Source organism: Mirounga angustirostris, unplaced genomic scaffold (genome assembly GCF_029215605.1).
Source record: "Mirounga angustirostris isolate CCGP_5_RB_7025 unplaced genomic scaffold, mMirAng1.0.hap1 SCAF_10, whole genome shotgun sequence".
Classification (NCBI taxonomy): domain Eukaryota; kingdom Metazoa; phylum Chordata; class Mammalia; order Carnivora; family Phocidae; genus Mirounga; species Mirounga angustirostris.
In genome coordinates this window covers 113,423,741-113,445,928 of record NW_026991718.1, presented here as the reverse complement: position 1 = coordinate 113,445,928, position 22,188 = coordinate 113,423,741, and the positions used below count along the sequence as shown (strand labels likewise).

General features: G+C 43.2%; 1 protein-coding gene across 4 annotated transcripts in view; it reads left to right on the top strand.

Moving 5' to 3' along the window:
• Positions 1-22,188, top strand: part of CDK5RAP1 (CDK5 regulatory subunit associated protein 1) — a 110,519-nt gene that overhangs the window by 1,056 nt on the left and 87,275 nt on the right. For 2 of the 4 annotated variants that reach the window (XM_064573015.1, XM_054510049.2), the window contains exons 2-12: positions 793-986; positions 2,684-2,998; positions 6,791-6,894; positions 7,605-7,639; positions 8,619-8,719; positions 10,973-11,183; positions 12,779-12,899; positions 16,079-16,309; positions 18,342-18,439; positions 20,175-20,230; positions 21,951-22,081. In XM_064573015.1, the coding sequence (XP_064429085.1) occupies positions 2,707-2,998; positions 6,791-6,894; positions 7,605-7,639; positions 8,619-8,719; positions 10,973-11,183; positions 12,779-12,899; positions 16,079-16,309; positions 18,342-18,439; positions 20,175-20,230; positions 21,951-22,081 (1,380 nt within the window). In that variant the 5' untranslated portion in view covers positions 793-986; positions 2,684-2,706. The remainder of the gene's footprint in view (positions 1-792; positions 987-2,683; positions 2,999-6,790; positions 6,895-7,604; positions 7,640-8,618; positions 8,720-10,972; positions 11,184-12,778; positions 12,900-16,078; positions 16,310-18,341; positions 18,440-20,174; positions 20,231-21,950; positions 22,082-22,188) is intronic. The other 2 variants (XM_045885604.3, XM_064573016.1) reach the window with 2 other exon arrangements.

The following is a 22,188-nucleotide window of genomic DNA, read 5'->3' as shown; positions in this document are numbered from 1 at the left end:
TCATTTGAGACACAGAGAGAGAGAGAGAGAGAGAGCATGAGCAGGGAGAGAGGCAGAGGGAGAGGGAGAAGCAGGCTCCCCGCTGAGCGGGGAGCCCGATGCGGGACTCGATCCAGGGACTCCAGGATCATGACCTGAGCCGAAGGCAGACGTTTAACTATCTGAGCCACCCAGGCGCCCCTGTTTGGGATGTTTTACCGCTTAGGTTTACTTCTGTTGAGATGAGGCTGCTGTCTCGTCGGTATAACGGACTACCAAGTTTTCAGGCACGCCCCCCCCCACCCCCCGTGGCTCTTATGTTGTGCAATGCAAACATTTTATTTGCATTATCACATTTGATCCTCACAGCAGACACAGAGATAGGTACTATCCCCATTTTACTTATGGAGAAATGGAAGCTCCCCGAATTTAAGAAGTTCCCCACGTGCCCAGGGTTACCGGGCTAGGCAGCAGTTGGGGCCGACTGTGACTCCAGAGTCCATGTTCTTAACAGGAGTGCTCTGTGTCTCCCATGAAAGGGAGTGCGGGCTGCAAGTGTGCCGTTACTGAAGACTTAGCGTACGGCGCGTTGGGTTTTTAATATCTTCTTTAATTCTCACAATGCCTCTGGGACATAGGTACTACCTTTATCTTTATTTTACAGATGTGGAATTGGCAGCTCAGGATAGGAATTTGACTTGCCCAAGGTCACACAGCAAGCAAGGAGCAGAAAAGGGTGACTTTATTCATTCATTCATTCATTCATTCATTCATTCATTCATTCATTTATTTATGGTTCTATTTATTTGACAGAGAGAGGCACAGCGAGAGAGGGAACACAAGCAGGGGGAATGGGAGAGGGAGAAGCAGGCTTCCTGCGGAGCGGGGAACCATATGCGGGGCTCGATCCCAGGACCCTGGGATCATGACCTGAGCCGAAGGCAGACGCTTAACGACTGAACCACCCAGGCGCCCGGAAAAGCGTGATTTAAAGCTCACATTTAAAGGTCTGTTCTCTGATACTTGAATATAGGTTAGCATTGCTCCTGCCTAAAGTGCTGGTAGCATATACAGCAGGTGATCGAGTTAGAGGGGTAAAAGGCTACATGTGCTCATTTTACATGTACAGCACCTACCATGAGCCAGTTACTGAATGAGAGATGCTGAAGATGTAGAAATGGATGAGATTTATTCCCTGCTTTTAGGGACCTCCCAGCCTGTAAGGGATGGCACAAGTGTAAGTAGTAATTAACAGCCAAGTATGATGAGTCTTGAGATGGGGATTAGAAGGAGGCTTTGGGAACCTACAGGAGGACCCCAGCCTAGACTTTGAGAATGGTGGCCAGGACAGGCTTCTAGGAGGAAGCAGAGACCTAAAAGCATAGGAGTTGGCTGAGTCAGAGAGAAGATACACCGGCCAGAGGGAACAGAGTGTATAAAAGCCTAGAAGCTAGTGAAGATCAGTACAAAAATGGTATGACTAGAATGGGGCAGTCAGGCTGGAGATCCTGACGTCTGTTAAGGATGTGAGGTGGGAAGTGTGTCTCCATCTCTTGTACTTTGAGTCACCTAGGTTCCTTCCTGGGAGGCAACCACTGTTTCTTACGCATTCTAGAGATACTGTGTTCATTTACAAGTATGTACGTTAATATTCCTGTGCTCCTTCCCCTGCAGATTAAAGTGTAGCATACTATAGATAGTATTGGGCACTTTGCTTCCTTGTTTTTGTCATGTATGGATACAGCTTTACTTTCTAACAGTTGCATTTTATCCCATTGCATGGATGTACCACGACTTATTTAACTAGTCCCCTTGTGATGACATTTAAATCTTTTCCATTCCTTTGCTGTTAGAAACACTGTGGCATTGAATAGCGTTACACATGGGTCATTTTGTACATGTAAGACTGTCTGGAAGATAAATATCTTAGGAATGGAGCAGCTTGGTCAAAGGGTTTGTGTGTTTGTAATTTTGATGGAAAGTGGCAAATTGCCCTCTATAAAGGTTGTACTCTTTTCCATCCCCCAGCTATGTGTGACAGGGTCTGGGTAGAAAGTTTGAAGACCGTAACTCGAGATTCTTGGAGGGTAGGAGTCACTGATCAGACATATGGTGCCCCATGTTAGATACTTTCCATTTGAAGGAACTCAAAGGAAGATGCTCTCAGATAGTAAGTGGTTTCCATAGTAGTGGGAGGCAACGTAGCAAGGCGGCTAGGAACACGGGCTTTATGGTCATATAGACCTTCATTTGAGTCCTGACTCTGTTGCTTAGGTGGGAGCTTAGGTAAGTTCCTCAGCCTCTCTGTGTCTATTTCCTCATCTCTGAGTGGGGGTAATAGTACTGTCTGTTGTCTTTTTGCTGAGGATTGCTGTAAAGATTTAATGCTCTTGAAACTATTGCTGGCACAAGGTGCTTCTTTGTTACTTTGTCACACCATCTCATCTCATCTCTACCACCCCTTTGTTTTGAAAACTACCTGGATTTGTATCTTACCTCTGGCACTCCTTGGTGTGATCTTGGGCAAGTTGCCACAGTTTTTTTGTTTTTGTTTTTGTTTTGTTTTTACTTGTAAAATAGGGATAATATTATCTTCTTCTTGGGTTTTTGTTTATTAAATGTATTAATACACTGGAAGTACTTATAGCATTGCCCTGTATGTGGTGTTCAATAAATGCTGGTGATACCTGTTATTCTTTTGCAGACTTTGGGCTTTGATTTAGTGCCATGCATCCTTTGCAGTGTGTCCTGCAAACACAGAGGTGGGGGCCCTTGGCTTCTGTGTCCTGGCTGCTGCTCAGGACCTGCAGGGCACATAGTAGTGTCCCCAGCACTGCATGTCCCAGTTCAGAGAGGCAGCAGGAAGATGGAGTTCGGAAGGATTTCAGCTCTAGGCTGGCCAGTGGGCCGACTTTTCAGCATTTTTTAAGAAGTGCTTCAGCTCCTCAAGAGAAACCAGACATGGAGGACCCACCCCCCTATCTTACAGTGGATGAACTTTTAGGGAGGCAAAGAAAAGGTTGGTTTTACTTTTCTTCTTTCTTCAGACTTCCTGCTTTGTTCCTTTCCAGCATCCACAACCTGATTCATAATTATTCTTTTATTGCAGACCCAGCTTTGGAAGGTTAATAGTGTGGGAAGCCTGCTAGGTTATGGAATTGTCAGACTTCATCAAGTAACATTAATATAAAGAAACTTGTGGGCGCCTGGCTGGCTCAGTCTGTGGAGTGTGCAACTCTTGATCTCAGGGTTGTGAGTTCGAGCCCCATGTTGGGTGTAGAGATTACTTAAAAATAAAATATTAAAAAAAAAAAAAAAGAAACTTGGGGTGCCTGGGTGGCTCAGGCAGTTAAGTGTCTGACTTTGGCTCAGTTCATCTCAGGGTCCTGAGATCAAGCCCGGCGTCAGCCTCTTTTTTTTTTTTTTTTTTTTAAAGATTTTATTTATTTGTCAGAGAGAGAGAGAGCACAAGCAGGGGGAGAGGCAGGCAGAGGCAGAGGGAGAAGCAGGCTCCCCACTGAGCAAGGAGCCCGATGTGGGACTTGATCCCAGGACCCCGGGACCATGACCTGAGCTGAAGGCAGCCGCTTAACTGACTGAGCCACCCAGGCGTGCCCCGGCGTCAGGCTCTTTGCTCAGCGGGGAGTTTGCTTCTCCCTCTCCCTCTGCCCCTTCCCCACTTGTGCATGCTTGTATCCTCTCTCTCTCAAACAAATAAATAAAATTAAAAAAAAAAGAAACTTGTATTTTTGGTCCATGTGACTAGGGTGGGTAGAAGTCCTGGGGAGTCTTCTCTTTGGTTATCTTTGGAAACCCTATAATCTCTGTTCTAATTTTTAGATCATCTTAAATCATAAGACAGCTTTCAAAATTGGTGATGTAGAAATTCATTCTTGGGCGCCTGGGTGGCTCAGTTGTTAAGCGTCTGCCTTTGGCTCGGGTCATGATCTCAGGGTCCTGGGATCGAGTCCTGCATCGGGCTCCCTGCTCCTTGGGAGCCTGCTTCTCCCTCTGCCTCTCTCTCTCTGTCTCTAATGAATAAATAAATAAAATCTTAAAAAAAAAAATTCATTTTTTATGCCTTTTTTTTTTTAAAAGATTTTATTTATTTGAGAGAGAGAGAGAATGAGAGAGAGAAAGCACATGAGAGGGGGGAGGGTCAGAGGGAGAAGCAGACTCCCTGCCAAGCAGGGAGCCCGACGCAGGACTCGATCCAGGGACTCCAGGATCATGACCTGAGCCGAAGGCAGTCGCTTAACCAACTGAGCCACCCAGGTGCCCCTCATTCTTTATGCTTAAACAGATTTTTTTTCCTCTTTTTTCTTTTTTTTAATTTTTTAAAAAGATTTTATTTATTTGTCAGAGAGAGTGAGAGCGAGCGAGCACAAGCAGGGGGGAGTGGCATCCTCTTTTTTAAATTAAAAAAATTTTTTTTTAATATTCTATTTATTTGAGAGAGAGCACGAGAGAGAGCAGAGAACACAAGTGTGAGGGGGGAGAGGGGCAGAGGGAGAGGGAGAAACAGACTCCCCACTGAGCAGGGAGTCCGATGTGGGGCTCCATCCCAGGCTCCATTCCAGGACCCCAAGACTATGACCCACGTGGAAGGCGGACACTTAACTGACTGAGCCACCCAGGCGCCCCTCTTTTTTTTTTTTTTTTTTTAAAGGTTTATTTATTTATTAGAGAGAGCATATGTATGTGCATGTGAGCTGGTGGAGGGGCAGAGGGAGAGAATCTTTAAGCAGACTCCCTGCTGAGTGTAGAGCCCCTTGCAGGGCTCCATTTCATGACCCTGAAATCATGACCTGAGCCCAAATCAAGAGTTGGATCGCTTAACCCGCTGAGCCACCCAGGTGCCCCTTTGTAATTAAATTTTTAAAAATTGGTATAAAATACTGCATTGTGCTGTACTATGAGGTACATGTCCCCTCTAGTTGGACATTAAATTGTTTCAAAAGTTTTATAAGTAATGCTATAATACGTATCTTCACATATACACATACACATATACGTAACCACTGAGCCACCCAGGCGACCCTTGGTGTTTTTATTTTTAGACAAGGAAAGTGAGCCAAGGAAGGTTTAAGAATACCCTGATGTTTCTTTTTTTTATAAATTACTGCTGTTTTATGTTGGTTTTCATATGATTTTTTGTCATTAAATTTTAACTTCATTTGGACTTTATTTGGGTCTGTTGATTAAAATGTGTTGGAGAGGAGTTGATGTAGGAATTTAGTTTCAAAGGGCTTGCCAGAGTATGAAATTGATGTTCTTAAAACTTCATGCAGATGTGTTTTACGTCATAATACAGCCATGCTTTCTTTCTTTTTTTTTTTAAAGATTGTATTTATTTATTTAATTGACAGAGAGACACACACACAGCGAGAGAGGGAACACAAGCAGGGGGAGCGAGAGAGGGAGAAGCAGGCTTCCCGCTGAGCAGGGAACCCAATGCGGGGCTCGATCCCAGGACCCTGGGATCATGACCTGAGCTGAAGGCAGTCGCTTAACCAACTGAGCCACCCAGGCGCCCCTCTTTCTTTTTTTTTAAGATTTTTTTTTTTAAGATTTTATTTTTAGGGGCACCTGGGTGGCTCAGTCGGTTAAGCATCTGCCTTCAGCTCAGGTCATGATCCCACGGTCCTGGGATCGAGCTCCACATTGGGCTCTCTGCTCACGGGGAGTCTGCCTCTCCCTCTCCCCCTGCCTGCCTCTCTGCCTACTTGTGCTCTCTTTCTCTGTCAAATAAATAAATAAAATCTTAAAAAAAAAAAAAGATTTTATTTTTAAGTGATCTCTGTGCCCAGCATGGGGCTTGAACTTAAAATCTGGAGATCAAGAGTTGCATGCTCTACCAACTGAGCCAGCTAGGCCCCCCAGTGCTTGCTTTCATTTAATATGTTTGTTTGAAGTTACTGTAGGAAGTTACCTCATTTTTATTTTATGGCTTTGTGTACCCTCTGGCCACTGCTGCTCCCTTCAGAGGTTGGAGAACCTCTTTGTGAGAAGGAGGGGTGTAATGTGTGGATTTAAATTTTCCCCCAAGTTGATAATCAACACTATCAGCTAGTCCTCCCTTTTCTAATTGTTTTTATAACACATCGCGTTGATTCTCAGGTGCATGTTTCTCCTGTATTTTATTTGTTTTTTTAAAAGATTTTATTTATTTATTTGACAGAGAGAGACACAGCGAGAGAGGGAACACAAACAAGGGGAGTGGGAGAGGGAGAAGCAGGTTTCCCTCGGAGCAGGGAGCCCGATGCGGGGCTCGATCCCAGGACCCTGTGATCACAACCTGAGCCGAAGGCAAACGCTTAATGACTGAGCCACCCAGGCGCCCCTCTCCTATTTTTTAAATGATATGGCCTATAATTATGTATGTGTATAATGTAGGATTTCTTTTGTTCTGAAAGGCTGTCATTAATTTGGGGGTAGACCTGGAACTTAATGGTGTCTTAGAATTGAGGCAACAGGGGATTTTTTTTTTTTTTAAAGATTTTTTTTTTTTTTTTTTTTTGACAGAGAGAGACAGTGAGAGAGGGAACACAGCAGGGGGAGTGGGAGAGGGAGAAGCAGGCTTCCCGCTGAGCAAGGAGCCCGATGTGGGGCTCGATCCCAGGACCCTGGGATCATGACCTGAGCCGAAGGCAGACGCTTAACGACTGAGCCACCCAGGCGCCCCAAGGCAACAGGGGATTTAGTGGATAACCAGTTGCCTCAGATGTTTCTAGGGCATTTGGGAAGGAGACCTTTTGAGATATGTGGTCCCTTTTAGTCTGCCTACTGTGGAATCCCCCTCTCATTGCAGTCTATCTGGAGACCTACGGCTGCCAGATGAATGTGAATGACACAGAGATAGCCTGGTCTGTCTTACAGAAGAGTGGCTACTTGCGGACCAGGAACCTCCAAGAGGTACATTCATTTTCTGCTTCTATTGTTTTTTGGGCCTGGGTGAGACTCTGCATTTGTGCCAGTTTTTAGATGCAGCTTCAGAAATAGGGTATGGCTGGGGCGCCTGGGTGGCTCAGTTGGTTAAGCTACTGCCTTCGGCTCAGGTCATGATCCTGGAGTCCCGGGATCGAGTCCCGCATCGGGCTCCCTGCTCGGCAGGGAGTCTGTTTCTCCCTCTGACCCTCCTCCCTCTCATTCTCTCTGTCTCTCATTCTCTCTCTCTCTCAAATAAATAAATAAAATCTTTAAAAAAAAAAAAAAAAAAGAAATAGGGTATGGCCTGGTGAGAGTGAGTTCCCTTGAGTAAAGTGTGTAGCATGGAACTAAGGTGTATTTTTGTTCCAGTTATTTTTGAAACTTCTATGGTGGTGCTCCCTTTTAGGCAAGGAACTAAGTTAAAAATGGCCTGGGAGGTGGAGGGGAATGGGGAGCTAGTGTTTAATGGGTACAGAGTTTTAGTTGGGGAACATGAAATGGTTCTGGAGCTTGAGGGTGGTGATGGTTGCATAATGTGAATGTACTTAATGCTACTGAACTGTACACTTAAAAATGGTTAAAATGGTAAGTTTTATGTTATGTATGTTTTACCAGAGTAATAAAAAAAGGGCAATGGATAGTGATTCTACAAGGCAGATTTCAAAGATCATAATTTTCCCTTGCTTTCCACTCAGGCTGATGTGATCCTCCTTGTCACATGTTCTATCAGGTGAGAGTTTGTTCTTTACCTAGAGAGTGAATATATTTAATGCCAGAGTTAACAGTGCCAGGATGGCAGACCTGTGGAGATGAGTCAGTGGACTTGTGATTTTTACAACAGTGGAGATAGCAATGATAGAACTCGGTTGATGTTTGCTGAGCATGTACTGTGTATCAGGTCCTGTGCTGAGCACTACATATGCACTAACTAATTTAATTCTCACAACAACCATATGAGATAGGTGCTGTTATCAAACCTGTTTTATAGATGAGGAAACTGAGGGTATGCTGAGGCACCCAACTTTTCCCAAGGTTTCTCTTGCAGGTAATGGCACGTTTATGATGTAATTCACATCATAAGGGTTAGGGTGCAGTCAGTGCAGAGATGGTGGCATCCATCAGAAGTGAACATACTATTTCTTACTTTGTTTCTGTGTACAAGGCATGTTAGTGTTAATGTTTTCCTTAGTGTTAATATAATCCAACATTTTTGTTTGGAGTGTTTCTGCTATAAGACACTGAACTACATGGCTTTGGAACATTCAGAAATGAATCTTCCTTGGAACGTGGCTTTAAGGAGCTTGGTCTGATATGGGAACTAAGGCAGACACACAAATAGCTCCAACATCTGGCAGAAAGCACTATGTAAAAAATCAAACAATAAAAGAGAAGTTGCTAACTACAGGGAAAAGTATAGTTAAAGTGATAGGGAAGTTAAAGGGTGGACAAACTCTCTACGAGTCTTTGTGAAGTAGATTGTTTCTGAGTTTGACTCAAAGGCTTGTCAGGTTTGGACGTATGCAGGAAGGGTGAATTACAGCAAGTGGTGCTTCTTTAGTTGGCTCCCTGCCTATCTTCCCTTAACCTAAAAGATAGATATTCATTTAAAGGGTTGAAGTTTGTTTTTATTTTATTTCCATTGTCCTACTCTTTTAGCTTGTGCTCCAGTTTATTTTCAGGTTCAGTTCTACCTCTTTTGATCTTTATAGGGAGAAGGCTGAGCAGACCATCTGGAATCGTTTACATCAGCTTAAAGCCCTGAAGACAAAACGGCTCCGCTCCCAAGTACCTCTGAGGATTGGGATTCTAGGTATCTGGTAATTTGCAGGTTTTGTGTTTTCACACTTGGGAAACCCTTAGAGGCTAGATTCCCAGTGTTTGAAGAATTGTTATACACCTTGTGTAACTCTTGTATTTGATGTCAGAGGCTGTAAGACTAAATGAGATAAAGCTAATAAAAGGGCTTTTCATAGTGCCTTGTAGTAATAGGTACTCAGAAAGTGGCCTATCCTTTCTTTCTTTCTTTCTTTCTTTCTTTCTTTCTTTCTTTCTTTCTTTCTTTCTTTCTTTCTTTCTTTCTTTCTTTCTTTCTTTCTTTCTTTCTTTCTTTGAGACAGAGAGAATGAGAGAGAGAGAGCACATGAGAGGGGGAAGGGTCAGAGGGAGAAGCAGACTCCCTGCCGAGCAGGTAGCCCGATGCGGGACTCGATCCAGGGACTCCAGGATCATGACCTGAGCCGAAGGCAGTTGCTTAGCCAACTGAGCCACCCAGGTGCCCCTGGCCTATCCTTTCTAGAGTCTAATGTGGCTTATGGCAGCATAGAGTTATGGATAGGAGAGAGTTTGGAGTCTGAAAGAACAGCATGAATTTATAGCATAGGCACTTTTCATCTTGACTCCTAATATATGCCCAAGTGAAGATCTAGATCTGCACTGACCAGTATGGTAGCCACTAGTCACATGTGTTTATTTAAATTTAACTAAAATTAGGGACCCCTGGTTGGCTCAGTCGGTGGAGCAAGCAACTCTTGATCTCGGGATTGTGAGTTACAGTCTCATGTTGGGTGTAGAGATTACTTAAAAAAAAAAAATCTTAAAAAAATAAATTTAAGGGGCACCTGGGTGGCTTGGTCGGTTAAGCGTCTGCCTTCGGCTCAGGTCATGATCCCGGAGTCCTGGGATCGAGGCCTGCATTGTGCTCCCTGCTTAGCAGGGAGTCTGCTTCTCCCTCTGCCCCTCACTCCACTCATGCTCTCTCAGTTTGTCTCTCTCTAAAATAAGTAAATAAAATCTTAAAAAAAAATAAATTTAAGTAAAATTAAATAATATTAAAAATTCCCTTCTTCATTCTCACTAGCCACCTATTGACTGCTCAGTAGCCACACTTGACTAGTGGCTATTAGTTTGGACAGCACAGATAAAGAACATTTCCATTATCTTAGAAAGTTCTGTTGGATAGCTCTGATCTAGATAGCTGGGAAGCATGTTTCAAAAATGAATATTCTGTACCCTTTTGGTCCCAGAATTTAGTTAATGTATTTAATTTAATTTAATTTTTTTAAAGATTTTATTTATTTGACCGAGAGAGACACAGCGAGAGAGGGAACACAAGCAGGGGGAGTGGGAGAGGGAGAAGCAGGCTTCCCGAGGAGCAGGGAGCCCGATGCGGGGCTTGATCCCAGGACCCTGGGATCATGACCTGAGCTGAAGGCAGATGCTTAATGACTGAGCCACCCAGGCGCCCCAATGTACTTAATTTTAAAACAGGCTGTCCATTGTGGAATAATTAAATTAATTTCTCTTGATCAAGGGTTCAAACATATTTGGAGCATATCCTGTTATACAGATTAATGTACTAAGTGATGTAGGAGGTTGCAAGCATTAGCTGAAATCTTTCACATCAGTTCCTTCATTATAGAAGCCCCTGGCTATATCTTTGTTGGGAATTTCAGAAATTCCCCCAATACTTTGTTTTTTTATTGTGGTAAAATATATGTAACATAAAACTTACCATTTGAATCCTTTTTTTTTCTTTAAAGATTTTATTTATTTATTTGAGAGAGAGAGAGAGAGACCACGAGTGGTCGAGGAGGAGAGGGAGAAGCAGACTCCCTGCTGAGTGTGGGGCTCGATCCCAGGATGCTGAGATCATGACCTGAGCCAATGTCAGATGCTTAACCAACTGAGCCAACCTGGCGCCCCTAGACTTTGAAACTCTATAGCCAGTTCCTGAAAAAAAATTTTTTATTTGGAGTACCAAGTAAATTTCAATTGAAAAAAGAGATGGTTCATGTCTAGAAATGTTTCTGGGTGATGGCTTAATTTTTTCTCGGCATTTAATTGAATTTCTTTAGTTGCTTGCTTCCTGTGGTTTTCTTATATAGGAAGATGCAGGTTCTAGTGCTATGGAAGTATTGGGCAAATTTGAGGAGCGATGAAGCTAAACTCTTAGCGAGGTTTCTGTGCCCTTGTCTCTGACCTTAGCTAGAGGTAATGTGTACTGAGAAGTAGCCATGAGACCAGATGAATTTGGGAACAGGTGCCTTTTTTTTTCCCCTCCCAGGCTGCATGGCTGAGAGATTAAAGGAGGAGATTCTCAACAGGGAGAAAATGGTGGATATTTTGGCCGGTCCAGATGCCTATCGGGACCTTCCTCGACTGCTGGCTGTTGCTGAGTCAGGCCAACAAGCTGCCAATGTGCTGCTCTCTCTGGATGAGACCTATGCCGACGTCATGCCAGTCCAGACAAGCCCCAGTGCTACTTCTGCCTTTGTGTGAGACACTGCCCAAGAGACAAGGAGTGAATTTCTCCTTTCTCACTTTTATTTATTTATATTGGGGGGAGCTGTAGAGAGAACGCGCACATGAATGAGCTGGGGGTGGGTGGGCGCTGGGGGTGGAGAGGGACAGGGGGAGAGAGTCTCAAGCAGACTCCGGGCTGAGCCCGATAAGGGCTTGATGTCACAACCCTGAGATCACAACCTGAGCTGAAACCAAGAATTAGATGCCCAACAGACTGTGCCATCCAGGCGCTCATTCTTTCTCACTTTTAAAATAATGTTAAGAGGGGAGGGGGGTGGGAGGATGGGTTAGCCTGGTGGTGGGTATTGAGGAGGGCACATTCTGCATGGAGCACTGGGTGTTATGCACAAACAATGAATCATGGAACACTTCATCTAAAACTAATGATGTAATGTATGGGGATTAACATAAGAATAAAAAAATAAAAAAAATAAAAACAAATAAATAAAATAATGTTAAAGGCAGGGACACCTGGGTGGCCCAGTTGGTTAAGCGTCTGCCTTCGGGTCAGGTCATGATCCCAGGACTCTGAAGGCAGACGCTTAACCAGCTGGGCTACCCAGGCGCCCCTACTTACTCTTTTTAGAGAGAGAGAGAGGGAGAGAGAGAATACCAGGGAGGGGTGGAGGGAGACGGGAGAGAGAATCCCAAGCAGACTCCACGTGGAGCTCAGAGCCTGACTGGGGCTTGATCCCAGGACCTTGAGATCACGACCTGGGCTGAAACCAAGAGTCAGACACCTGACTATGCCACCCAGGCTTCCCAATTTATTTGGTTTTATGACCTTATTTTAAATGGTGAACATTTCTTAGGTTATTAAATTTTCAATAACAGAGGTTGGCAAATTGGCAAAAAAAAGTTAGAGCATGTTTTTTGTAAATAAAGTTCTGTTGAAATACAGCCATGCCCATTTGTTTATATATAATCTGTGGCTGCATTTGGTACTACAATAGCAAAATTGAGTAGTTGTGACAGGGACTGTATGGTCTGCAAAGCCTAAAATATTTTCTCTCTGGTTTTTTATGGAAAGTTTGCCAACCTGTCATTTTAACGGCTATCCCATACTCCATTGATAATTTGAGGCTTTCATATACAGGATGCAAATGGAAGAGAGTGATTTCACTTAGATACCATAATAATTGGATCAGGAATGAGTGAGAAATGTGGAACCCTCTGTCTTAAACCTGAGGTTTCTATTCATTATACACATTTTATGATATTTATTTTTTTCTGGTCTAGATATAAAACGTTCAAACAAAATATTTATATTTTATATATATGGCGTATATATAAAGGCACCCCATTCCCTCGCCAGTTTGCTCCCTCAGGGTAACTGCTATATCCACCAATTACAATGTGGTTTCTATCCTGTGATTAAATACTAGTTTTTAAAAATAAAAAATGTTTGCCTTAAAAATGTCTCAGATTGGTCCAGTGTGAGTATGGTGCCAAGAGGATTCAGAGCCAAAGGATAATGCCGAGGGAGCTATGACCTCCTCCTTGGGTGGGAGCAAGGCATCCTACTCCTGTTAGTCCTGTTACCAAGTTTTGGTGCTTTTCTCCCCAGGTCTATCATGCGAGGCTGTGACAATATGTGCAGCTACTGCATTGTTCCTTTCACACGTGGCCGGGAGAGGAGTCGCCCTGTTGCTTCCATTCTAGAGGAAGTGAGGAAGCTTTCAGAGCAGGTGAAAAGTTCTCCAGGCCTTTGTCTTCTAAGCATGGTTTTAGGAGGATGAGGAGAACCTTTCTTGTTTTCCTGCCTGTGCTATCTCTGAGCTGTATTAAGTTTAGAACCCATACCTGGCCAGAAAGAAATACCTGGGTGAATATCTTTGATTTGCTGCTTATAAATTATAGGCAGATCCATGTGAAGTTTGCTTAGGAGGCAGCACAGTGGAATGGAGAGAGCATGAGTTTAGAATCAGATGATTAAGTATGAATTCTGGCTGCAGCATTCTCTGGTTTGGTGCCCTGGTCACTTAACTATCATCTTTGAAACAATTTCCCAATCTATGAAAAGAAGATAAAATAGTAACTTCCTTGATGGGCTATTGGAAAGATTGTTGTAGTTTAAATGTTTTTTTTTCTTTTTTTCTTTCTTTTTTTTTTTTTAAGAAATCTCCACACCCATTGTGGGGCTTGAACTCACAACCCTGAGATCAAGTCACATGCTCTACCAACTGAGTTGGCCAGGTGCCTGTGTAGTTTAAGTTTATTTTTTCCTAAAGATTTCTTTATTTTTAGAGAGAGCGCATTCGTGAAGAGGGGGAGGAACAGAGGGAGAGGGAGAAAGAGTCACAAGCAGGCTCTGTGCTAAGCACAGAGTGTGACATGGGGCTTGATCTCACAACCCAGAGATCATGACCTGAGCTGAAACCAAGATCAGACACTCAACCGACTGAGCCACCCAGGTGCCTCTAAATTTTTTTTTGAAGATTTATTTATTTATTGGGGCGCCTGGGTGGCTCAGTTGGTTAAGCATCTGCCTTCGGCTCAGGTCATGATCCCAGGGTCCTGGGATTGAGCCCTGCATTGGGCTCCCTGCTTTACGGGAAGCCTGCTTCTCCCTCCCCCACTCCCTCTGCTTGTGTTCCCTCTCTCACTGTGTCTCTTTCTGTCAAATAAATAAATAAAATCTTTTTTAAAAAAAAAAAGATTATTTATTTGAGAGAGAGAGAATTGGGGAGGAAAGGGGCAGAGGAAGAGGGGAAGGGAGAGAATCTCAAGCAGACTCCCCACTGAGTGTGGAGCCCACCGGAGGGCTTGATCGCAAGACCCTGAAATCATGAGCCAAAATCAGGAGTAGGCCCCTGAACTGATTGAGCCACCCAGGTGCCCTGCCCCTAAATGTTTTTAAACTACCTGGCACATAGTAAATTTTCAGAGAATGATTTATTTGTCCATTATAGGGGAACTTCCCAAATATCTTCCTCATTTTTATTACGGAGCCAGCTTACTAGTTGAGGGACAGAGAATAAATGAGGGTAGTGAATCCCGTCAGAGGCCAGAGGGGAGATAACTGTTTTCTTCCTTTTGGGAGCTGGTCCCCGCTAACTCTAGGCCTGGATCTTCTAGCCCTGAAGAGGAGGACTGTAGATGGGAAAATGGAGCTTTTCTTCCACTAGAGTCTCCCTGTTGCCTTACTTGCTTGGCTCAGGAACTGTGGGAGCTAGCCCCTGCTCTAGTTTTCAGTCAGCAGTTTGTCTCTGTTCTTACACTCTGGCAGTGCTCTCTTCTCATCTCCCATTCCCCAATTCTCAGTTCCCTGATTTGGTCTCTGGCTGCTCACAGGCACTGTGAGGTATTCTCCATACCCTACCTCTCCAAGTGCTTCCTGGTCTCAAGTTGTCTCCTTCTTCCCTTCCAACTCCCTCACAGTACCAGAACTTACTCTTCAGGATAGAGACATTCTGTTTATTGTTTTATTTATTTATTTATTTATTTTAAAGATTTTATTTAGTTATTTGACAGAGAGAGAGAGAGAGGGAGCACAAGCAGGGGGAGCGATAGGCAGAGGGAGATGGAGAAGCAGACTCCCCACTGAGCAGGGAGCCCAACTTGGGGCTCAATCCCAGGACTCTGGGATCATGACCTGAGCTGAAGGCAGATGCTTAACCAACTGAGCCACCCAGGTGCTCCCAAATGTCTTATTTATTTATTTATTTATGTATGTATGTATGTATGTATTTATTTATTTATTTATTTTAAAGTAATCTCTACACCCAACATGTGGCTTGGTCTCACGATCCAAGAGTCCCAGGCTGTACCAACTGAGCCAGCTAGGTGCTCCTCAAAATTTCTTCGTTGTCCAAAATACCTTGTTTTTTTTTTTTAAAGATTTTATTTATTTATTTGAGAGAGAGTGAGAGAGATAGAGAAAGAAAACGGGGAGGAGCAGAGGGAGAGGGAGAAGCAGAGTACCCACTGAGCATGGAGATCTCCATGGGGCTTAATCCTGGGACTTCAGGATCATGACCTGAGCTGAAGGCAGATGCTTAACTGACTGAACCACCCAGGCACCCCTGTCCAAAAATACTGTATTGCTTTTTTTATTTTCAAACCAAGGTCCAATCAAGATTTGTGGTTTTGGGGCGCCTCGGTGGCTCAGTTGTTAAGCGTCTGCCTTTGGCTCAGGTCATGATCCAGGGTCCTGGGATCGAGCCCCACATCGGGCTCCCTGCTCCGCAGGAAGCCTGCTTCTCCCTCTCCCACTCCCCCTGCTTGTGTTCCCTCTCTCGCTGTGTCTCTATCAAATAATCTTTAAAAAATCTTTAAAAAAAAAGAAGATTTGTGGTTTTACTTGGTTTTTATATTTCTTCAATTCCTCTTAATTTAAAACAGCCCTTTCACTTTTTTGTTGTTTTCTTTAAATGACACATTAAGTTTTTGAAGAGCTCAGATACGTCTGGATTTGTCTGATTGCTTCTTCATGTTGTCATATAAAATATTCCTCTGAATTCTGGTAAACTGGAAGTTAGGTATAAAAGCTTGATTCAAATTAGGCTAAATATTTTGGGAAGAATATTTCATAGGCAATGATTATATAATATTCAATTCACAGAATGCTGTCATAATTTGATTTATGGTGTTATAAATTAACCATTATTATTAAACATTGAATTTATGTCCAGGTTTTTGCTACTTTAAAAATGCTTTGAAGATAATTTTTATTTAAGGTTTTAAAAATTCTGAAGTTCAGTTCTTCAGACAAGATGACCAAATGTGAAATTATTGGTTAAATACAGAATAGAATACATTTATGGATGGCTCTTGGTAGATTCAACTAATTTCAGTTAGTGATTTGGCATGAAACTACCAAAAAAACTTTGATTTGCTTCCGATGTATTTATTTTCCCTTTCTTAGGGGCTGAAAGAAGTGACACTTCTTGGTCAGAATGTTAATAGTTTTCGGGACAGTTCAGAAGTCCAGTTCAACAATGCAGTGTCTACTAACCTGAGCCGTGGCTTTTCTACCAACTATAAACCCAAGCAAGGGGGCCTTCGTTTTGCTCACCTTCTGGATCGGGTCTCCAGAGTAGATCCTGAAATGAGGATCCGTTTCACCTCTCCCCACCCCAAAGACTTTCCTGATGAGGTGAGTATCGACAGTGAACTGTGCCAGGCTGTTACCAGTATCCTTAAGTATGCCAAAGGCTGGACCCAGTGGGAGGCAGCAGTCCTTGAATCTTGTTCAGGGGATCTTGTGTATTGCTGTATTGCCCTTTAATTCCACCAAAGATTTAAAGTCCACCAAGGTGGGGCAAAGATGGGACTGATATATTTAAAAAAATTTTGTCTTCAAGGGCATCAAGGTCAGATTGTCATCTTCATCTATAAAAAGGGATTAATAATAACTTCCTGCTTTAGGTTGTTGGGAAATAGGTATAATGTATGGAAGGTACTTATCAAAGTGCCTTAGCAATGCATGGAATGTATAGCCCACATGTGAAACCTTTTTTTTTTGAGTTTTTTGTTTTGGTGAAATAGCTGTCTTTTGGACCCACTCCTACCTTTTTGCCACTGGATTATATTCTTATTGAGTTGTAAAAGTTCTTTATGTATTCTTTTTTTTTTTTTTTTTTTTAAAGATTTATTTATTTGAGAGATCGAGAATGAGAGAGAGAGAGAGTACATGAGAGGGGGGAGGGTCAGAGGGAGAAGCAGGCTCCTCGCTGAGCAGGGAGCCTGATGCGGGACTCGATCCCAGGACTCTGGGATCATGACCTGAGCCGAAGGCAGTCGCTTAACCAACTGAGCCACCCAGGCGCCCTCTTTATGTATTCTTGATATAAATCCTTTGTCAGTATATTTTTTCAAATATTTTTTCTTAGTTCTAGTTTCTTTATTTTAAATATTTTATTTTTTAAAGATTTATTTATTTTAGAGCGTGCAAGTGAGGGGCAGGGGGAGGGATAGAGGGAGAGGGAGAGAAAGACTCTCAGGCAGACTCCCTGATGAGTGCAGGGCTTTACTCCAGGACCCTGAGACCATTACCTGAGCCAAAATCAAGAGTTGGGCACTTAACTGATTGAGCCACCCAGGTGCCCCTTAAGGATTTTATTTTATTTTACTTTATTTTTTTATTTATTTATTTTTTTTTTTACTTTATTTTTTTAAAGATTTTATTTATTTATTTGAGAGAGAGAGTGAGAGAGAGAAAGAGCACAAGAGGGGGTAGCGGGAGAGGGAGAAGCAGACTCCCTGCTGAGCAGGGAGCCCGATGCGGGACTCGATCCCGGGACTCCAGGATCATGACCTGAGCTGAAGGCAGTCGCCTAACCAACTGAGCCACCCAGGTGCCCAAGGATTTTATTTTTAAGTAATCTCACACCCAGTGTGGGGCTCCAACACAACCCTGAGATCCGGAGTTGCACGCTCCACCAGCTGGGCCAGCCAGGTGCCCCACCTAGTTCCAGTTTCTTGATGGTGTCTTTTATTTTTTAATTTTTAATAAGATTTTATTTATTTGAGAGAGAGATAGCGAGAGGGAGAAGCAGGATCCCTGCTCAGCAGGGAGCCGGACATGGGGCTTGATCCCAGGACCTTGGGATAATGACCTGAGCCGAAGGCAGATACTTAACTGACTGAGCCACCCAGGCACCCCTTGATGGTGTCTTTTATTTTTTACTTATTTATTTATTTTTAAAGATTTTATTTATTAATTTGAGAGAGAGAGCGTGAGGGGGGGAGGGTCAGAAGGAGAAGCAGACTCCCCGCCGAGCAGGGAGCCCGATGCAGAACTCGATCCTGGGACTCCAGGATCATGACCTGAGCTGAAGGCAGTCGCTTAACCAACTGAGCCACCCAGGCGCCCCATGATGGTGTCTTTTAAAGTGGCTCATTTGGAAGTTAGATGAACCAAATACCATTTTTCCTTTTTTGTCTGTGTCAGCGCATGGCTTGAATTTGACCTCTGCTTGCTTTTTTCACTTTTTGAAAGCAGAGATGCCAGCAAGTGAAATGTCTGGGACAGATAACATGGCTTGAGTAAAAGTAAAGGATTTGGGTAATCAGCCTGTTAATTACTTGAAAATTAACCTTGGTAGAGAAACAGTGGGGTTGGTATTCCTTTCTGCAGGATTCTTTGGTGAGACTTTGATGACCTTTAATGTGTTCTATCTGATCAGGTTCTACAGCTGATTCATGAGAGAGACAACATCTGTAAGCAGATCCACCTACCAGCCCAGAGTGGAAGCAGCCGTGTATTGGAGGCTATGCGGAGGGGGTCAGACTTGCTTGGGGAGGGGGCATCATGTACCTTTCCATGTTTTCTTAAGGACCACACAATGTTTAAAAACCTAGTATAGTGTGTGGCACATAGGAGCTGCTCAATAAATTTGTTACATGAGTAAACTCATGGACATAATAACTTGCTTCTGTTTACTCCAGAAGTGTAGACTAAGGACTGAATCACTCATGTCATTTGTTTAGCATTTCTTTTTAAGATTTATTTATTTTAGAGAGAGAGAGAGAGGGCATGTGTGGAGGGGGCAGAGAGTCTTAAGCAGACTCCACACTGAGTGCAGAGCCTGATGTGGGGCTTGATCTCATGACCCTGAGATCACAGCCTGAGCCAAAACCAAGTCAGATGCTCAACTGACTAAGCCGCCCAGGCCCCCTAGCATGTTTTTTATGAAGCACCTACTGTGTGGCACATTCTTTTTAAAATTGGAATCCTGTAGCTTTTAACATTAAAGCTTTTATTTATTTATTTGAGACAGAGAGAATGAGAGAGAGAGAGCACATGAGAGGGGGGAGGGTCAGAGGGAGAAGCAGGCTCCCCGCTGAGCAGGGAGCCCGATGCGACTCGATCCAGGGACTCCAGGATCATGACCTGAGCCGAAGGCAGTTGCCCAATCAACTGAGCCACTCAGGTGCCCAACATTAAAGCTTTTTAAGTCTTGGAATTTAAACATACCTCTGTGTGTTCACTTACTTTGGGAGTAATATGTATTGCAGAGGTAAAACTGAAAGGGTAAAGTGACAAATGGCAAGCTGTATGGAACTAGTGCCTTGCCTTGTTTTCCACATTGGCAATCCTAAGTGTTTAACTGTCCTCACTTATGAAATAAAAAGGCTATTTACTTACTATTTTTTTTTTTAAGATTTTATTTATTTGAGAGAGAGAATGAGAGCGAGTACATGAGAGGGGGGAGGGTCAGAGGGAGAAGCAGACTCCCCGCTGAGCAGAGAGCCCGATGCGGGACTCGATCCAGGGACTCCAGGATCATGACCTGAGCCGAAGGCAGTCGCTTAACCAACTGAGCCACCCAGGCGCCCTTTACTTACTATTTTTTTAAGATTTATTTATTTGAGAGAGAGAGCACGAATGGGAGGGGCAGAGGGAGAGGGAGAGAGAATCTCAAGCAGACTCCTTCTTGAGCGTGGAGCCTGACACGGGGCTTGATCTCATGACACAGATCAGAACCTGAGCTATCTGTCACTTAACCTACTGTGCCACTCAGGTGCCCCCTACTTATTTTTTAAAAAGGCTATTTAAGGGGCACCTGGGTGGCTCAGTCGTTAAGCTTCTGCCTTCAGCTTAGGTCATGATTCCAGGGTCCTGGGATCGAGTCCCGCATCGGGCTCCCTGCTCCGCGGGAAGCCTGCTTCTCCCTCTCCCACTCCCCCTGCTTGTGTTCCTTCTCTCGCTGTGTCTCTCTCTGTCAAATAAATAAATAAAATCTTAAAAAAAATAAAAAAATAAATAAAAAAATAAAAAATAAAAAGGCTATTTAAAATAATGTATGTTCTTGAACTAAAGATTCATGGGCTGTAGATTAGGTTACCCTACAGGATTTGGATCAAAAGGGCTCTTTTGGGTACTTTAACCTACTTTTGTACTGTCTTGTGTGGATGAGAAGTGGTTATATGTGGTAATTCATAGTGTTATCTTTTTGTAGCATTCATTTAAAGAAGATTGGTTCATCTGAGCCTTTTCTTTTTGTTCTTTATCGCAGATATTCAAGAGAAGCTTATGTGGAGTTAATTCATCATATCAGAGAATCTATCCCAGGTACATTTAAGAAATATTCTGTTGAGCACATCACTCTACCAGTGACCACACCATTTTTGTCAGATACAGGCAACGCCTATGACACTATCTTATGACACCCTTCATGCTGCTTTTGCTCCTTTTCATTTTTCTCTTTCTCTCATTTTACTCCTTTTTGGTTTTGTAATGTCTTGGTCTTGCTAGATATACACAAAGATATGGATCAGCTTGTGACCTCAGGGTGAAAGAGATTTGTTTTCTATAGTCTTTGTGTTTCTGAACATATGGGACAGACCTTGTTCTTTCTTACTAGCTGGCAAAGTTAGTTTGGTCTAAATTAGTTCTGATTTGGGGGCAATTGATATCTTTAAAAATGTGTACTTAGAGGTAATTCCTTTCCTATTATCTTAACTCTTAATCTTTTTTCTCTTTTCTCTTCCTCCTAATAAAATTACTTTGTAGTCTTTTAATTTAGATTTGGTTGACAATGTCTACATTTGTTTCCAAATTTCTAATTATTGTAACTTGCATTATGCATAAATAGTTTCATTTTGGATTGGCAGGATAGTGTGGAAGTTTTCTGGGCTGCAGTTTCCTCATTTATAAAATAGAGTTAATAAGGGGTGCTTGGCTGGCTCAGTCAGTAGAGCATGGGATTCTTGATCTCAGGATTGTGAGTTCAGGCCCCATGTGTGGCATAGAGTTTACTTTAAAATATATATATATATGTATATATAAAATAGAGTTGGTAGTACCTCATTGGATTGTTGGGATAATTACATAGATTAAATTAAATAGATGGGAAAGCATAGCACTTAGTATTTAGTGACCAATAGTTTTTTTTCCTATAGTCTTAAACATTATGTGAAATTGACTTCAAAAGTATGTTTTTTAGGGGCTTCTGGGTGGCTCATTCGTTAAGCGTCTGCCTTCGGCTCGGGTCATGATCCCAGGGTCCTGGGATGGAGCCCCGCATTGGGCTCCCTGCTTGGCGGGGAGCCTGCTTCTCCCTCTCCCACTCCTCCTGCTTGTGTTCCCTCTCTTGCTGTGTCTCTCTCTGTCAAATAAATAAAGAAAATCTTTAAGAAAAAAAAAAAAAGTATGTTTTTTTAAAGATTTTTTTTTTTTTTAAAGATTTTTTATTTATTTATTTGAGAGAGAGAGAATGAGAGACAGAGAGCATGAGAGGGAGGAGGGCCAGAGGGAGAAGCAGACTCCCTGCCGAGCAGGGAGCCCGATGCAGGACTCGATCCCAGGACTCCAGGATCATGACCTGAGCCGAAGGCAGTCGCTTAACCAACTGAGCCACCCAGGCGCCCTAAAGATTTTATTTAAAAAATTTTATAAGAGATTTATTTATTTATTTAAGGGGGGGATGTGCATGCATACGAGGAGAGGAACCAGAGGGAGAGAAGCAGACTCTGTGCTGAGCATGGAGCCCCACACGGGGCTCGACCTCATGATCCTGAGATCATGACCTAAGCCGAAACCAAGAGTTGGACGCTTAACCAACTGAGCCACTCAGGCACCCCGAAGTATGAGAACTGGCATGGGAATATTCTGGATAAGCAAGCCTATCCCATCTTGCTCTATAATGACTATTTTGTTTCCCTTGCACATGAGCTGAACAGCTCCAGGAAAGGTTTACAATTGCTACTCTGCCCTCTGTAGCCCACTAGTGCCAAAGGCCTCTCTTGAAGGTAAGCAGCAGTGACATGCTGTCCTTTGTCATGCGTTGCAGGAGTGAGCCTCAGCAGCGATTTCATTGCTGGCTTTTGTGGTGAGACGGAGGAAGATCACCTCCAGACAGTGTCTTTGCTTCGGGAAGTTCAGTACAACATGGGCTTTCTTTTTGCTTACAGTATGAGACAGGTAAGCCCTGGGATGGAGGAAAAGCTACTTCTGTGCTGACACTGACAGAATTCCTGACTGGTTTCTGGTTGTAGACAACTGGCAGGAAAAGAAAGTGGCAGCAGGGC